We start from the raw sequence: 16,302 nt of genomic DNA, 5'->3' as shown, positions 1-16,302 counted from the left end.
GGGGAAGCAACCCCAGTTCTGCCTTTCTGGTAAGTTCCCAGGTGACCCTTTTGGTCCATAGCCCCTGCTTGGTGTCCAGGATTGGAGAACCACCTTCTCTTCCTGATGGCCCTGCTGCTGGGAGTCGGGGGTGGCGGGTCACATGAGGACCGAGGAAAATTTGGCGGGCCCTCCAGCTTTTGGTACCCTTCCTCCCTAAGTAAAGGCCACTGTTCTCTCTGGGGAGCGAGGGGGTGGCTCGATGTCTCTGGCCTCTGCCCTTGGTGGGCTGTTCCAGCTGAGCCAGGAGACTGTCCTGAGGTTTGGCTTCTACACTTGGGAGTCAAAGGCAGGGATCTCCGCCCTGGTGGCATGCTGGTCCCACTGGGGTCCTACTCGAAGGCTGTGGAAGAGACAGGCTTGGCCTTCTGAGGTGCCAGTGACACCCCAAGTACCATGCCTGTCACCTTTACCCACAAGAGCAGGCAGAAGAGCTGAGCAGGGAGTGGGAAAACCGGAAACCTCCTTGAACTTGCTCTGTGGCCTTGAGGAGCCCCCTCAGCCTCAGCTCCCCATTTCTGAAACTGAGGAGCCTGGCCTCATAACCCTCGGCTCTTGCAGGCTCATGCCTGAGACACTTTGGTGGGTGGTGGACAAGCCCGGAGTTGTCCTGTGCCCACGGGTACGTGCAGACCTCAGCTCAGTGGCTGCCACGTTGGGTTTCTGGGGGAGGGGGTCCCCTGCTGTCCTAACTGGCCCACTTGGGGCTGTTTTTCACAGCACCATTGATCCAGCTAAACCAGGGAGATGCATCACAGCTCCTCCTGAGGTCAGGGGTTGGGCCGCCCAGCTGGTAAATCGCCCCGGGGTGGTGTTTTAAAGCCTTGCTCTGTGTTTTGGCTCCTTGGGGCCTAGCTTGGGAACAGCAGGGCAGGGGGGAGGCTGCTGAAGTTTGATATGGCTCTGGGGGCTGGTGGGGGCAAAGGGCTCCAGCCAAGGGAGGGACAAATAGATCGATGGGAAACTGCCATGACCTCATGACCTCAGTGATGGCTTCAAACCATGTTCTTAATATGCCCTAGTAAATCTGGGGGTGGACTTACCTCCCCTGGGGACAGTGGGGACAGAGGCAAGGGGGAGGCCAGGCAGGAGATGCCAGGGAAGGGACAGACAATGGCCCAAGTGGCTAGATGCCCAGTATCCCTGGGCAGCCTGGGTTTGTCTGCTCTCTTTTGTCATCATATAATGGGGTCACAGCACTTTACAGTTTGCACAGGACCCTCCATGCCCTGTCCTTGTTGCAGCAGACTCTGAGGGAGTGTGGTTCATGGCCAGTCTGACAATGGGGAAACTGGGCTCAGACTTGGCCCACATGGCCCAGCTTGCTGGTGGCAGAGCTTCTGAGGAACAGCAAAGGGGTCATTTTGGCTGTGGGACAAAATACAAGGAAGTCCAGACAGGTACGGGGACCAGCTTCACTCTTTAATGAGCCACAGGAGGATGTCAATTCGGGGTGGGGGAAGGGCGTGGCATGATGTGGTGAGAGGTCCGGAAACCACGTGGATGTGGGGAAGGCTCCAGTGGGCATCGGGGGCTCGTGTGATGGACAACAAGCTTAGACTTTCTTCCCAGCACCACCCACAGCCGCCACCATCTTCCCAGGCCACCACTTGCAGTTCCTGGAGTCTGACAGACCTGGGTTCAAATCCCTCCTCTGCCCCTGACATGCTGCATGGATGTGGGCAAATGACTTTGCCTCTCTGAGCCTCAGTTTCCCCAACCTTACCTCTTCGAGTGTGAAAGATCTAGCAGTGCCTGGTGTGGGTCAGTGAGCAGGGCCCCCGTTATTCCATTTCCCCTTCCAGCTGCCTCAGCATCCCTCCCCAAGATGCCTCCGCTCTCCTGGCCCTGGGCTTCCCCAGCCGCCCTCCAAGGGAGCTGTGGGAGGTGAAGACATTACACCTGCAGGTCCCCGGCACCCAACACTATGGGCTGAGGGCACAGACGCAATGCAGAACACAGGGGCATCTGCCCCTCTGTCTCCAGGCGGCACTAATTGTCCCTGTTGGACCCTGCCCCCCAGGCCAGGTGCACTCAGAGGCCAGTGGCCCGGGTTCCAGCCTGGGCCCTGCACTACATCTCCTTTCTGGATCTCGGTCTCCTCATTTGTGCAATGACTGGTGTTTCCCCAAAGCAACAGGCCCACCTGCTGGCCCACAAGATGAGTTAGGATTTTGCATATAATAACATCAGGCCTTGTTGTGATAAATATATCGTCTTTTTAATTCTCTTCCATCCATCCTCGTGTCAGGGAGACTTAGGTCGGTGCTGATTTCTCTTTAGTGTCTTTTTAATATTCGCTCAACTGACTTTTTGAAAATGTTTCAACATTTAAGGAATATTTTAAATCGTGGTAAAATCCACATAACCTAAAGTGTACTGTCTTAACCCTTAAGTTTATAGTCTGGTAGTGCTAATAAACTCACTTTTTTTATCAGAGAGAGCAGAGTTCCTTGGAGAAAAGACCGGCGTTCCTCCCAATTCTCACACCCGATGTGTTCAGAGATGTGGCTGACACGGGGCTTCCGCACACACCTGCTGGCGGCCGGCGGGCAGACCCAGCTCAGCTGGGAGGCGTGGGGTTCCGGGCCCGGGCTCTGGCTTCAGATGTTCCTGGGCTTCAGTCCTGGCTCTGCTTCTCGCCAGCTGGGAGGCTTTAGGCAGTGAGTCTAGCCTCTCAGCCTCTGCATCCACACCTGCAAAACGGGGCTGCTGTCCACTGCCCCAAAGGGTCTTGTGGACCTTAGATGTAACCCCCAAGGAGGCACCTCGTGGTTGCCATTATCCAGGAAGGATAGAGCCTGCTCAGTGAGCACCAGCCCTTTGATGTTTCTTCTCTCTGATTCTCATCCTCTCCAGTCTGCCCAGTGGTGGCTTAGGAAATAGGTCTTTCCTGAAGCACCTATTCATTTGGAAGGCTGCCTCCTTGACAGTTTGTTCCCACTGCCTGATGCTTCCCAGGACCAGAGAAGGAGGGAGAAGAGCCAGCCCGGGAGATCTGGTTACAGGCAGCTCAGCATTACCTGCCTCCCTTCTCCCAAAGGGCAGGGGTGGCACGAAGGGCCATGTCACTGACCAGTGCAACTGAGTGACCAGGTTGCAGGGGCAGGGAGGGGCGCGGGTGGGGGTGGGAGTGCCTATGCAGTTCTTGTGTCTTCCTCCGGGACGGAGTTTTGACAGGCTGCCCTGCTGCCCCCAGGGCACTTGTTTGTCCCTGGCCTCTTTCTGCATCTGCGGCCCCAGGAGTCAGGGCTGAGGCTGTTGCCTGGCCCTGGGGCCAGCCCCGGCCATCGCTTCCCACCAATCTGCCCCGGGACATAGATAAAGCCGCCTTTCAGAGCTCCATCCAGGACCTGGTAGGGAGCCGGGGAGGAGTGCTGGGGTCCTCGGAGCTGCCAGACAAAGCCGCCTTGTTGGGAGGGCTCAGAGGGAGCAGGGATCCTCCTCCCTGGTGAGACCCTTCCCCTCAGGGTCTCTCCAGGGTGCATGGGGCCAGCTGCTCCCAGGGGCAGGGCACTGGCCTCACTGAGCCCTGGGCACAGGAGGGCACAGAGGGTGGGGCTCAGGGGCCTGGATCTCTGCAAGCAGGACTCCCCTGGGTGTCCCAGCTGCCTCTTGACCTGGCTCTTCTCAACCACATGAGTCCTCATATGTTCTGGCTGCTCTTAGAACAAACCCAAGGCCTCATGTGGTACTGGGTGACCTGGCCGCGCCCCCCTCCCCAGGCCCTCATTCTCTCTCTTTCCTGAGCCCACTCAACCCTTTCGGAATCTTGAACCTCAGGTCCTTGGGAGTGTTCCTTTCTCTTCAGTCTTTTGGAAGAGTTTGAGTAGGATCAGTATAAATTCTTGTTTGTAAGTTTGGTAGAATTCCCCAGTGAAGCTATCTGGTCTGGGACTTCTGTTTGCAGAGAGGTTTTTAAAAAATTACTGATGCTATTTCACTTCTAGTGATCAGTCTGTTCAAATGATCTATTTGTTCTTGACTCAGTTTTGGTGAACCGTGTGTTTCTAGAAACTTATCCATTTCTTCTGGTTGTCCAGTTGGTTGCTATATAGTTGTTCACAGTTTTGAATCTCAGATCTTTGAGCACATACCGTTCCCTCTGCCTGGAATGCCTTTCCCTGCACTTCTAACATGGCCGGTCCCTGCTCACCATTCTCAGAGGCCTCCCTGACTCCCCTGTGCAACCTCCCCCACCACCTCCTGTCCCATTTACTCCTTGCAATGTCCCTCTAGTACACCGGGGAGCTTGTCTTCTTCACCTGTGTTGTCAGCAACTAGGCAGTGCCGAGCACCTGGGACACGTGCAGTAAATAATTGTCTAATGAAATAAATGGCCCTGTTCCCCAAGGGGGTGTCACCCAGCCAGGGGAAGCAGCAGCCAGGCCTGGCGCCTGCTGGTGTTTTATTCCAAAGTTTTTCTAAGGCTTCACAATCTCCCCCACATCTGTAGAGGGTCGCTCTTAGGCCACTCCCACCCTGAGAAAGGGGAGAAGTCCCTGTAACCCTCCCTCTGTCTCATCACCCTCCTACACCATCCTCCAAGAGGTGCCGAACCGCTGGGGGCTGCCTCCGACAGAGCCACGGCAGAGCATCTGTCTTCATGAACAAGGGGCCGGGTGAGGCCCAGGGGAGACCAGTGAAGACGGATGGGAGGTGGGAGCCGGCCCCGGCCTGTGTAACATGGACATAAATAAATGATCACCCCAAGGCGTAAACAGCTGGGTTGGGGGGTTTGGAGTCCACACGGTGATTTCTCAAACCTCGGGCAGGAGTCGGGTCAGCTGGGGTCCCAGATGGGAAGGCCTCCTGTTTTACAGTCGCTTCATTACCATCTTAACTGAGTGGCCGGCTGGGTCCCTGGGAGCCCCAGTGGGGGTGGCTAATGTCACAATTAGTCACAATTGGTGCCTGTACCCACCCCAGGGTCAGGGTGCGGGGGAGGGGTCAGGGGAGGCAGTAGCACGTGGGGTGCCAGCGGAGTTGTGATAATTAATAGTAACAGAACAACAGCTCTGTTGTGAGCTCTTTATGTGAATGATTTATGCCTCAGGCCAGCCTCATAAGGTAAGTACTATCATTGGGCCCATTTTATAGATGAGGAAACTGAGACTCAGAGAGATGAGGTGATCAGCTCCAAATCCAGGTTGGCCTGAGTTGGAACTGGAATTTGCAACCACTGTGCTCCAGTTCTTACCGTGGCTCAGCAGGGAGCCCTCTGCAGCCCTGGCAGCTCTGACCGTCTCCCTGAGGGAGGCTGGGGAACACGGCCCGTGTGACTGCGTCTGCACAGCCTTGGTTGAACACGCAGGTACTCAGCCCCTCCCAGAGCCTATGGAGGTGAGACAGGTAATGAGGAACCATCACAGAGCCCATTTATCAGGCCTCCCCTTTGGTGGATGCAATCGGTCTCCATCTCTCCAGGCCTACAGTTTTCAAATTTCAGCAAGCATCAGAATCACCCAGGTAGCTTGTTAAACAGGTGGCTCTCTGGGCTCCAGACTCGGAAGGGCCCAACTCAGGAATCTGCCTGTTTATCAAGAAACATCCCAGGGGAAGGGTAATAGCTCAGCGGTAGAGCGCATGCTTAGTGTGCACGAGGAGCTGGGTTCCATGCCTAGTACTTCCGTTTAAAAAAAGATTAAAAGAAAAGAAGAAAAGAAAAAAGAATCATCTCACCCCCAGTGGCAAACACAGCTCCAGCATTTCAAAAGTCACAAAGGAAATCAGCCCAGAGTCCTTTCTCACTGGCCTGCCTGAGCTCATCCAGGACGCAGACAAGTGGGGGGAACGTGTCTAAACCCTGACCCGCCCTCACTGCGCTCCCCCGGATGTGGCCAGCTGGGGCCCCTGGCGCTTCTCAAGGAGACCGCTGGATGGGCTGTCACAGCCTCACAAGCTCTAGGAAGGACATGAGAAAAGGAAGGGAACCTAGAGGTCGTGAAATCCAAGCTCTTTGTTTCAAACTTGGGGGAACAAAGGCTCCAACCGGTTAAGGGACCTGCCTAAGGTCACATAGCAAGTTAGTGGCAGAGTCAGTTCAACAACTTCCCATGACGTCAAGCTGCTTGGGGCAACAGGTGCCTGGGATTCCATCACTGGAGAGTCAGTACTTGCTGCCAAGTTCCCGGAGGTGCACCCGAAGCCATCAAGATAAAGCGCTTTGTGTTAGCCCGGCTGATGTGGTCCAGGGCCTGGCAGAGAGCAGCTGCTTGGTTAATACTTTCAAAGCATGCACTGAACATCACCCACAGCAGTGGGCAAAACAGACGCAGCCTTTGCTGCCAGGGGCTCAGTCTGTCAAGCCTCCAAGGCCTGGGAGCCAGATAAGGAAGCTCCGGCAGTGGCTTCTCTCCTCCGGGGAGGAGGCTGATCCTCTTCCTCCTTACCCCTACTTGGCCGAGACCTCACTTTTGCTGATCCAATGTCAGACGGGACGAAATGAGTGAACCCGGTGGAGTGTGAGACATTAGGGTGTGGTAGGGACTCCGGCCTACATCAATAGCATTTGAATTCTAGGTTTTTATTTTTTCAAGATGCATTGAGTCAGACATTGGAAAACTCTGATATACATAAGGGCCAAACCACGTATGACCATGGCCATGGCCAGCATGCTATGTAGTCCTGGCTGAGGAATCTGGAGACCAGAATTTATTTCTGGGCCTCCGCTGAGTGAGTGACCTTGGGTGAATCACTGGCTTTAGTGTTCCCATCTGCGCTCAGAAAGGGGTCAGGGTCACCTCCAAGGCTGTGTGCTGGGAAGCTGCTGGGAAACCAGGACGGACACCAGCATGCAGTGAGGCTGCTGTGGCTTTAAAAGTGCCTGGGCAGCCCCAGCGGCAGCAGCAAGCCGCGCAGGCCACCTGCGGAGCCCGCCACAGCTGGGAAGATTAGTCTCTTCCACTAGACAACACCCATTACCATGTTCCAATAGCCATCACTTCCGCTAGGAGAGCCGCAGATGAGATATCGATTGCACTGACCCCAGGCGAGCCCTTTCCCCAGCCTGAGAGGCGTGCAGATCAGCCCTGCGCCTGGCTGGCCGCTGCCAGGGCCCTGCTGCCTCCTCCCTGCAGCCCCCCAGCGCTCCGCATCCAGGTGAAGCAGACAGCGGCCCCAATGGGTAGGCTGTTTGGGCCAGCAAAGGCCGGGACTCAGTGTGCTCTTTGCTTTCAAGAAGGGAGTTGGGGTGGGGGCAGTTCAAGCGAGCAAAGGCATGGAAGTGGGAAAGGACGGCCTGCAAAGGGCTTTGAGAGGTGGGGGTCTGGCCAGGCCATGGGGAATGGGAGAAACAGGAGGCCAGGCTGCTGGCTGGGGAAGGGGGCCTGATGCCAGCTTTTGGGTGGGCAGTGCAAGTTTTGGGTCAGGAAGTGACACGACTTCAACTCCACCATTGCCCTTTAAGACTCCAGCCTCCTCTCCAGGTAGCCTGGCCTGCTGGCAGCTCCTAAGGGCTGCCCCTTCTCCCTCTGTTCGGGCACTGGAGTGCTGGAAATGGAAAGAGGGTGCCCTTGGACCTGGGCCCTGGAGGCAGCCTCTTGAGTGCAGAGGCTGTGCCTGCCCCCTCCCTGCCTGCCCCGACCCCAGCTCGGGGCTGGGCGCATCGCCCACATGAGACTGAATGTCTTAGCAGAAATCAGCTGGGAGCAAGAGTCAGCGGCAGGTGCAGCCTCCTTCATCCTTTCACTCATTGGCGGAATCCCGCAGGGTAGGAACCAGTCACAGCACAGAGCTCTTATCAGACAAGCAAGATGCCCTCTCTGGCCCCTGCCATCAGCACTGTGATGGGGGCAGCGCAGGTGGCTTGAAGCTTTATTTGCCCAACGTGCCCCCATACATTTTTTCAAAGAAGGAAGGCATTCTCCTTTTCTTTTTTTAACCCTATAATTTCCACCAGAGTCACCGTGGCACCAGGGAGCCTTCTGGTGCACTGGAAATGTCCCACATCTTCATCTGGGTGGTGGCCACGCAGGTGGATATGCAAGGGAAAATTTACCTAGCTGTCCACCTAAGATTTATACACTTTACTCGGTGTGTGTGTACACATGCGTATGCGTGTGTGTGTGTGTGTGTGTGTGTGTGATTTTACTTCAACAAAAACCAACTCCATCTTCTGCCTTTGGACAGGAATGTTTTGCATCTTCCAGGGAGGCAGGAGGGGCCTGGATGGTGGGCCTGTCTGGCTGGTGGCTTGGAGCCCTCCTCAGCTCCCCAGCCCCAGAAGGTGAGAGGGCCTGGGGTCCTTGCTCAGTATAGTTTGCTGAGCCCAGCCTCCTAGCTCCTGACTTCTTAAAATTCCCCCAGACATGAGAAACCTCCCATCACCCAGGCAGCTGGAGAAAGGAGTGTGTGTGGGGGGGGATTTAGAAACAGTAATAAAATAATAAAATGATAACCAAGATGGGTTAAGAGAATCCCACCATTCATTTAATACAGTTTCCTTGAGAGCCTCTTATCTGCTGAGCCCTGTGCTGGGTGCCAGGGGATACAGTAGTGGGCACAGGGGACATGGTCACTGGTCGCTGCTCCCAGGGGGCCTGCCGCATGCAAGTAAATGGAAGCCATCTCAGCAACATCCCGGGCTGGGGCATTCAGGGAAAGCTGGAGGATGTGGTCCTCCACCTCAAAGGCCGAGAAAGTGGCCCTGCAAACGGTCAGGTGCATCAGCTCAGAGGCAGCAGCTACTGATAAACAAAATACACCCAGTTGCCAAGCTGTGACTTTATAACAAAAAATCGAATTGTCACACGGGCCAAACTCACACCACAGAAGCACCTGCTCCCTGCAAGCATGCTGCACGGGCTGAGACATGCTGCATAAAAATGTGCCCCTGCAGGGTGGGCACTATTGACAGCCTGGTTTTATAGCTGAGGACACTGAGGCCAGTTAGAAATTCTGAAGTCACCCCAGGCCACCAGTTAGGAAGGGGCAGAGGCAAGACTGGAACGCAGGTCCGCGCAGCCTCACCTGTAAGATGGGGGCTCGCCTCCCCCTTGCTTCCTTCACCATTATGGTTGTGAGGCGCCCATGGCATAAAGGAGAAGAAAGGGTCTTCAGAACTGTCCACCCGGGGCACACACGAAGGGCAAGTTTTATTTTCCTTGACCAGATTCTGTGATGTTCTCTCTATGCGGAGCAGTGACTGAGACCAGGCTCCAGGCCCACTGTGTGCCTCGGGGGGGCCTCCAATATTCCGGGAAGAAGGGTTTATTAAGATCCCATCCTGCAGGGAGTGGAAGGGAGGGTGTAGTTCAGTGGTAGAGTGCGTGCTTGGCATGCACGAGGTCCTGGGTTCAAGCCCCAGAACCTCCATTTTTGAAAAAAAAAAATAAACCTAATTACCCACACTGCCCCACCATCCCACCTGCTTGCACACAGCTGTCTTGTGAGGATCCGATGCTGTGCTCTGGCCAAGTGCCTTCTCTGTCCTCCCCATAGACTTACTCCAGCCCCGTGCATTCCTAGCCTGTGCTCTTCCCAATTCCTTTCCTTTACATTGCCCATCTTCCCCCTAGCCCCTTCTCTTAAAAAAATGTATTTTTGTGGGGGAGGGTATAACTCAGTGGTTGAGTGTGTGTTTAGCATGCACGAGGTCCTGGGTTCAATCCCTAGCACCTCCATTAAATAAATAAATAAACCTAATTACTCACCCCAAAAGAATTTAATTAAAAAATGTGTTTTTGAGTTTTAATGGAAAAGAATCTGAAAAAATATGTATGTATGACTGAATTGTTTTTCTGTACACCTGAAATTAACATTGTAAACTGACTACACTTCAATAAAATTTTTTTAAATTTATTTTTAACCGCTTTATTGAGATGCAATTTATATCTCACGCAAGAGTCATCCATTTTAAGTATACGATTTATTTGTTATGAAGCCTATCAACAACATGGAAAGTTAATTATGCTATTATGTTAAATGGAAAAAAATGAAATAAATGTGCAGGAATGCAACATAAACTACATTATATGCATGAAAACAAATGTGCATTTGCAAAAATGACTAGCTGGAAACATAAAAATATTAACCAAAACATTTTGGTTAACATGTTGGATTCAGAAACGATTTTTTTTCTGTTCCCCAAAGTTTCTGTAATTTTCAATATTACTCTACTAGGACACTCTGGCTGAGCCCAGGTAAACAACGTTGTGAGATACTGACAGTCCCATCTATCCCCCAGTATCTATTTGCCTTTCCTGATTAAATTGAGCTAGGAACATACCCAGATAAAGATCTCCAATGTCGGGAGTGACCTGATTCAGACATACGCAGCCTGCTGTAACGGTCTGGGAGCAACTCCACAAAAGCCTTATAGCCAGGAGTGGGGAGATCTAGGGTCTCCCAAGGACAGACTCTACCCTGAGAGGCGGCAGTTAGTCCGGATGAGCTAACCCCTGCAATAGGATCTGATAGTTGGAGAATGAGGTGAGTCTAGTGGCAGCTGGGGGTTGTTGATTGAAACTATTGCCAGCTCAGACCATTTGGCCGCACCTGCATGCTCAGGTGGAAGGGGGCTGTGTATATGAAAAAGTAAGAGTTCTAACATCTCGGTGTTCAACAACCCTAGTACAGATCCCCTAAAGGGGTGGTTTCCTCCCTACTACTCAGTGGAGCTGGGGTCAGTGGTCTTGAGAGCTGGGGCAGCATCATGTCAATGGCATAGGCAGTGGCTGGAGTGGGGTGACACGAGGGACAAGAAGGTGAATGAAGGCAGGTCCTGGGCTGTGGCAGGAGGACTGGGGTGGAATGGCTCCTGAGCACTTAGGCACTGCTCCTTGGGCTTCTAGATCAAGGAAAACCTTGAAGTGAGGGGGAGGGGAAAGGGGAGTACATGTTCCTGTAGTTCCTTGGATGTGGCTTCTGAGCTAGTAAAGACTGGATAGATTTTCATTCACTCAACCAATACGTCGTGAGCACCTGCTATAGACCAGGCATGGTTTTGGCACCTGGGACACAGCTGTGAACAAAACAGACCCAGTGTCTGCCCACGTGGAGCTTCCTGTCTAGCGGAAGAGACATTTAACAATGCCCAGCACCCAATAAAAAACTGTTAGACACACAAAGCAAAGCAAGGCGTAGAATGACAGCTGTTGATATGTGACAAAGAGAGGCAGGGCGAAGTGTATAGTAAGGGCCAGGTTGGGGCTCTAGATTGAGCCTTGTGGCTACCTGTGGGAGGAAGTTGCAGGCAGAGCTCTGCTCCTGGGGCTGAAGCAGAGGGAGAGGGAGAGTGAAGGGAGGTGAGAGGGAGCCAGATCAAGAAGGAATAGTCAGTGTATCAACTATCTTTTGCAGCATAATAACTAATGTAGACTTAGTGTAATAAAGCGAAACTTGACTGATTCATTCTCATGAGTCTATAGGTTGTCCATCTGGGTGGTTCCTCCGCTGGCCTTGTGTGGGATCATTTAGGTTGCTGCTGTCATCTTACGGCTTGCCTGGTCTGGAGGTTCCCACGTGGCCTCACTTCCATGTCTGGTAGTTGATGCCAGGGATAGGAGGGACTCTGGATTTTATGCTGAGTGAAATAGGAGCCATTGTGGGTGGGTGTTGGTTCAACAAGAATGAGAAACTGAGTGACTTAGGATAATGAGATACTAAATGTGACCCCTGGCCCTGGTGGCCTAGGGGTATTTGGATGATATTATTGTTATACTGAAAAAAAAATCAACTTCCACTTCTGTCTATGAAGGAGTAAGATGCTCTGGAATTATACTCCCACTGTAAACAATGGACAAAACAGAGGAACATTTTTAGACATTCAGCAGCAGGCAGCACAGAACTGTGAAAAGAGAGAGACAGACAAGGGGAGCCCTGCTGCTGCCTAGCTTTCTGCCTGGAGATAATTCCCAAACCGCAGAATGGAGAGGGGAGATAAAGAGTCCAGTGATCTTACTGAGCTAAGAAGGCAGATGGCACTTGTGGAGGCCAAGGCAGCTGGGATTCACGGGGCCGATGACCAGAGAAGAGGGAGCTACTAACAGAAAGAACTCCAGCCATCTGTATGGCGGCCAGTGGAGTCGTTGGTAAATGCCAATGTCCTCCTAGAGTGAAATCCCATGAAGCTGCATAAGAACAATTTTCAAGGAAAGAAAAATGACTGGGAATCTCATACAGGACTGGGAATTGTTCAAGTATCCTCCAGAGTGAGTGAAGAGACCGCACTGAACACAAGTCATCAAGTAAGACTCCTAGAAAGGCCACACCTTAAGAAGTAGAGTGAAATTATCCCTAGAGTAAGAACTAAAGCTGCCCTCAAAGAGCTTAAAAACAAATCTTTGAAGAATTAAACTAATCTACAAGTAACTAAACTGCCTTCTCTAAAGAAGTCCAATACTGTTCAAGGGAATACAAGGAAATCCAATGATGCAAGGAGGTTACAATGCCCAGTGTTAAAGATTTTAAATTATGAGCTATACAAAAAAGCAGAAAATGTGACCCATAGTTAGGAGAAAAATCAGTCAACAGGAGCAGACCACGCAGCAACAGGGATGATAGAATGAACAGAAATGGACATTAAAGCAGCCATTATGAATATGTTCCATACACTCAAGGATGTAAAGGAAAATATAAGCATGGTGATGAGAGAAACTGCATATATAAAAATGACTCAGTGATGAAAAATATCTGAAATGAAACATACACTTGGTGAGATTAATAGCAGATTAGCACAGAAGAAAAGAACAATGAATTTGAAGACATAGTAACATACACTGTACAAAATGAAGCTCAGAGGAAAAACAGACTTAACAGAGAAGAATTAACTGAGTCTCTGTGATTTATGGCACAATTCGAATGGTCTATGATATGTATAATTAGAGTGCCAGAAAGAAGACGTGGGTAGACAAACAAATTTTAGGGAAAAATTCCTGGAAATGTTCCAAATTTGATTTAAAAAATCCACACTCTAAAGCTCAATGAACTCCAAGTGGAATAAACATAAGAAAACAGTAACATGGCACGTCACGATCAGGTTGATGAAATCAGCGACAAAGGAAGTCTTAAAAGCAGGCAGGAAAAAAGAGAGAACTTTTACAATGATCAAAGTTTTTAGTTACTTTGATCAAGAATAAGGGAGGACACAAATTACCAAGGTGAGTAGTGAAAGAGGGATGTTACTCTCAATCCTAACAGACAATTAAGGATAATAAAAAAAATTATAAGCCAATAAAATCAACAACTTAAAATGGAATGGGCAAATTCCTCAAAAGACATGAAGTACCCAAGAGGAAATGGACAACATGAATAACCCAATATAAATCAAAGAAACTGAACTCATACTTTAAAAGCATCCCGCCAAGAAAATTCCAGGCCCAGGTGGCTTCACTGGTGAACTCTCTCAAATATTTGTGAAAGAAACATTATCAATCCTACACAAGGATAAGTATAAAATACATACCTTCCTTATTTTTAATTTTTAAAAATGATATTTGACTACCTAAAGAAAAAAATAGCAACATATTGTGAGGTTTTATAGAATCAGTATATATGACAACAAAAGCACAGAGTGAAATGTTCTAAGATTATACCGTTGTAAGATTCTTATGTTATGACATGGTATAACATTAATGAAAGTAGACTGTGGTAAGCTAAAGCTATACCATACTGCAAACTCTAGAGAAACCACTGAAAAGGCAAAAAGTATAGCTAATAAACTGACCACTAAAAATACTCAATCTAACAAAAGTGAGGAAAATAATTTAGAATGGAAAGAACGAAATCTATAAATGAGGAAAGGTTAAGTAAGTTGGGGGTATCAATATAGCGGAATATTAATGTAGTTGTTGAAAATGTTTGAGTTTTTGATGTAGAAAACGACTTTTATGATAGAATGTTAATTTAAAAGCAGAGTAAAACACTTGCTTTTAAAATCCTTTAACCTAAATACCTCTGCAAAAATGTTTACAAGCATAGAAAAATATGACTGAGAAGAAATATATTAAGTATAAGCAGCATGTATAATCAGGTGGTGATATGATGGGTGATGGTTATTTCTCATAGATTTTTTTTTTAAACTCAGATGCAGCCTGATGATGGTTAAGGACATAAACACACAAGATCTGGGGGTCAACCAAGCCAGGGTTTGGTTCTTGGCACTGTCACCTGCTAACTGACTGAACATTGGCAAATCCACTTCTCCATATGTAAGTTGCCTCCTCTGCCAAGTGCAGATAAAAGCATCTACCTTAGTGTCGTTTTGGAGATTTTAATGAGATAATGTAAATAAAATGCACAGCAAAGTGTCTGGCACAAAGTTAATATTCACCGAGTAATTCACTGATCATTTTTATAATAAGATGAAGACAAGTTTTAAAAGACAAAACTTTTAAAAGAAACCCTCATTCACAAGGGCAGTGGAGTGGAGATCAGAACCAGGGCAGAACCCAGAGCAACCAGCAACCAAGTCTTCCCAAGAACAGTGCTTCTGGCTGCAAGTACCAGAAAATCTCTCACCAGGTTAATTACTCCAAATGGTAGCTGGTTACGAGAACACCACAGCGTCTCAGAGAATCCAGGTTAAGAAATGCCACCAGCTTCCATGACACGTTCCAAGACGGGAACTGGGATTCTAAACCGGAGACACTGTTCCCATCACTTCCTGCTTGCTTCCTTTTTCCTTTCTGCTTGTCCCAGCACTGGGCATCACCCCTAGACCTAAGTTCCCAGGTCCTCACTTCTGGCCATTTCCCCAGGCCCAATCCCTGGGACTGAGATTCTGATTGGCCCAGATCTAGTCAGGTGACCACCCAAGGTCCAATCAGATCATCCCAAAGGGGTGGAGTCAAGTACAAACATGGCTGCTTTAGGCTGCGGTTTGTGGAGGGATAGAGAGCCTCGTAGGACAGCGGTACCCCCCACGCCTCCCCGAAATTCCTCACCAGATTCTGTCTGCTCTTTTCTCCTCTCTGCTCAGGCTTCTCTTCTTGCTCGGGTTCTTCCTCCTCCCTAATGTAGGCTACTGAGGGCCGCGCAGCCATGGTGGGGAAGCCTCGTGTGGTCAGCCGTGGCCACCATTCCCGGGAGTTCACTGTGGGCTGTGGGCGGGACCCCAAGGACGTCACCGAAACTCTCTTCTGTTCCCTTGGCACGTGCCACAGGGCCGCAGTCGGTAACAAAATGTCAGGCTGCTGGTCTCGGGTCTGACCCAGATGGGCACTTCTGGATTCCACGCTTTTTGCTGGTGAGAGGAGTCTATTCTTACAGATAAACAGGCTCCCTGGCGGATGGCGGAAGGTGGCCTCCGGCAGCACGTAAGTCAGAAAACACAAAGAAAAGCGCGCGCGCACACACACACACACACACACCCCTCTCTGTGCAGAAATAAAGAAACAAGACTTAATGTATCATTTTTTTAAATCGCATTTTACAGCTACAGCTCCAGCTCCTCACTGTAGCCGCACCCTCTCCTTCAGTTTGCTGACCACTTCTACAGGCTACAGGGGACCAGGGAACAAAGCTAGGGCCTGGCACTCCCACTACACTGCCAGCCCTGGAGAACAAGTCACAATTACAAATCATCACAACAATTAGCAGCTGTACTTGGGAGACAGGCAAAGGGAGGGGGCCCAGCTCCTCATTGTCAGCGGGTCTATTTGGTGGTGACCTTGCTCTGAAGGCGATGATATTCCTTCAGCCTGTAAACCAGATTCAAAACAAAGAAAAATGTAAATTAACAATAACAACATGCACTTAGTTCAATTAATTCAGGGAGGGCTGGGTGTGTGTGTGTGTGTGTGCAGGGGGCAGCTGTTTGTTGAGATGTGTGTGAAGTTGTCTTTTTTTCCCTCCCTCTCTTCCCTCTCCTGACCCGGCCCCTCCTGCCTCCCAATCAGGATAATGTAATTAATTTATCTTAGGGGGAAAACATTGCTTTGCCATTGTTGAAGACAAAGCGTTTAACTGGCAATGGGAGAGATGAAGAGGCCATTATGAAAACCCGGTGTGTTCAGAGCCATTTAAAAGGGTTTATGGAGTCATAAAATACGAAACAGGGTGAAGAAGCGGGGAGGTGAGGTGACTGTCAGGAGGGGAGAGCGCCCAGGGCGGCTGGGCTGGATTCGATGTCTTTCCTGGTCTTGGCTCCCTGGACAAGAGGCGGGCTCGGGGAGAAAATGGGTCTGTTATCAGAGATAGGAGAGTCATGCTTTCTTCTTGACCCCAAGCCCCATGAGAAGGAAGTTGGTGATTAAGAACCCAGAGCTGACCTAGACATTATCAAACTAAGTGAAGTAAGCCAGACAAAGACAAAAACTATAC

The 16,302-nt window shown here is 50.3% G+C and overlaps 1 protein-coding gene and 1 long non-coding RNA gene across 2 annotated transcripts in view; both read right to left on the bottom strand.

The window, feature by feature from the left end:
- Positions 1–4,367: 4,367 nt before the first annotated feature.
- On the bottom strand, positions 4,368–4,887 carry LOC140695917 (uncharacterized). Its single transcript, XR_012071763.1, has 2 exons — positions 4,806–4,887; positions 4,368–4,716 (listed from the first exon to the last, which is right to left on the bottom strand). It is a non-coding gene; the product is annotated as an uncharacterized lncRNA (long non-coding RNA).
- Positions 4,888–15,381: 10,494 nt separating this feature from the next.
- ASS1 (argininosuccinate synthase 1) overlaps positions 15,382–16,302 on the bottom strand; it is a 51,200-nt gene continuing 50,279 nt past the window's right edge. The window contains exon 15 of the mRNA XM_006205421.4: positions 15,382–15,680. Coding sequence (XP_006205483.1) covers positions 15,635–15,680 — 46 coding nt within the window. The 3' untranslated portion in view covers positions 15,382–15,634. The remainder of the gene's footprint in view (positions 15,681–16,302) is intronic.

The sequence above is a fragment of the Vicugna pacos genome, chromosome 4, assembly GCF_048564905.1.
Source record: "Vicugna pacos chromosome 4, VicPac4, whole genome shotgun sequence".
NCBI classification, from domain to species: Eukaryota; Metazoa; Chordata; class Mammalia; order Artiodactyla; family Camelidae; genus Vicugna; species Vicugna pacos.
Note: the sequence above shows the minus strand (reverse complement) of the source record. Positions and strands in the feature narration are given on the sequence as shown.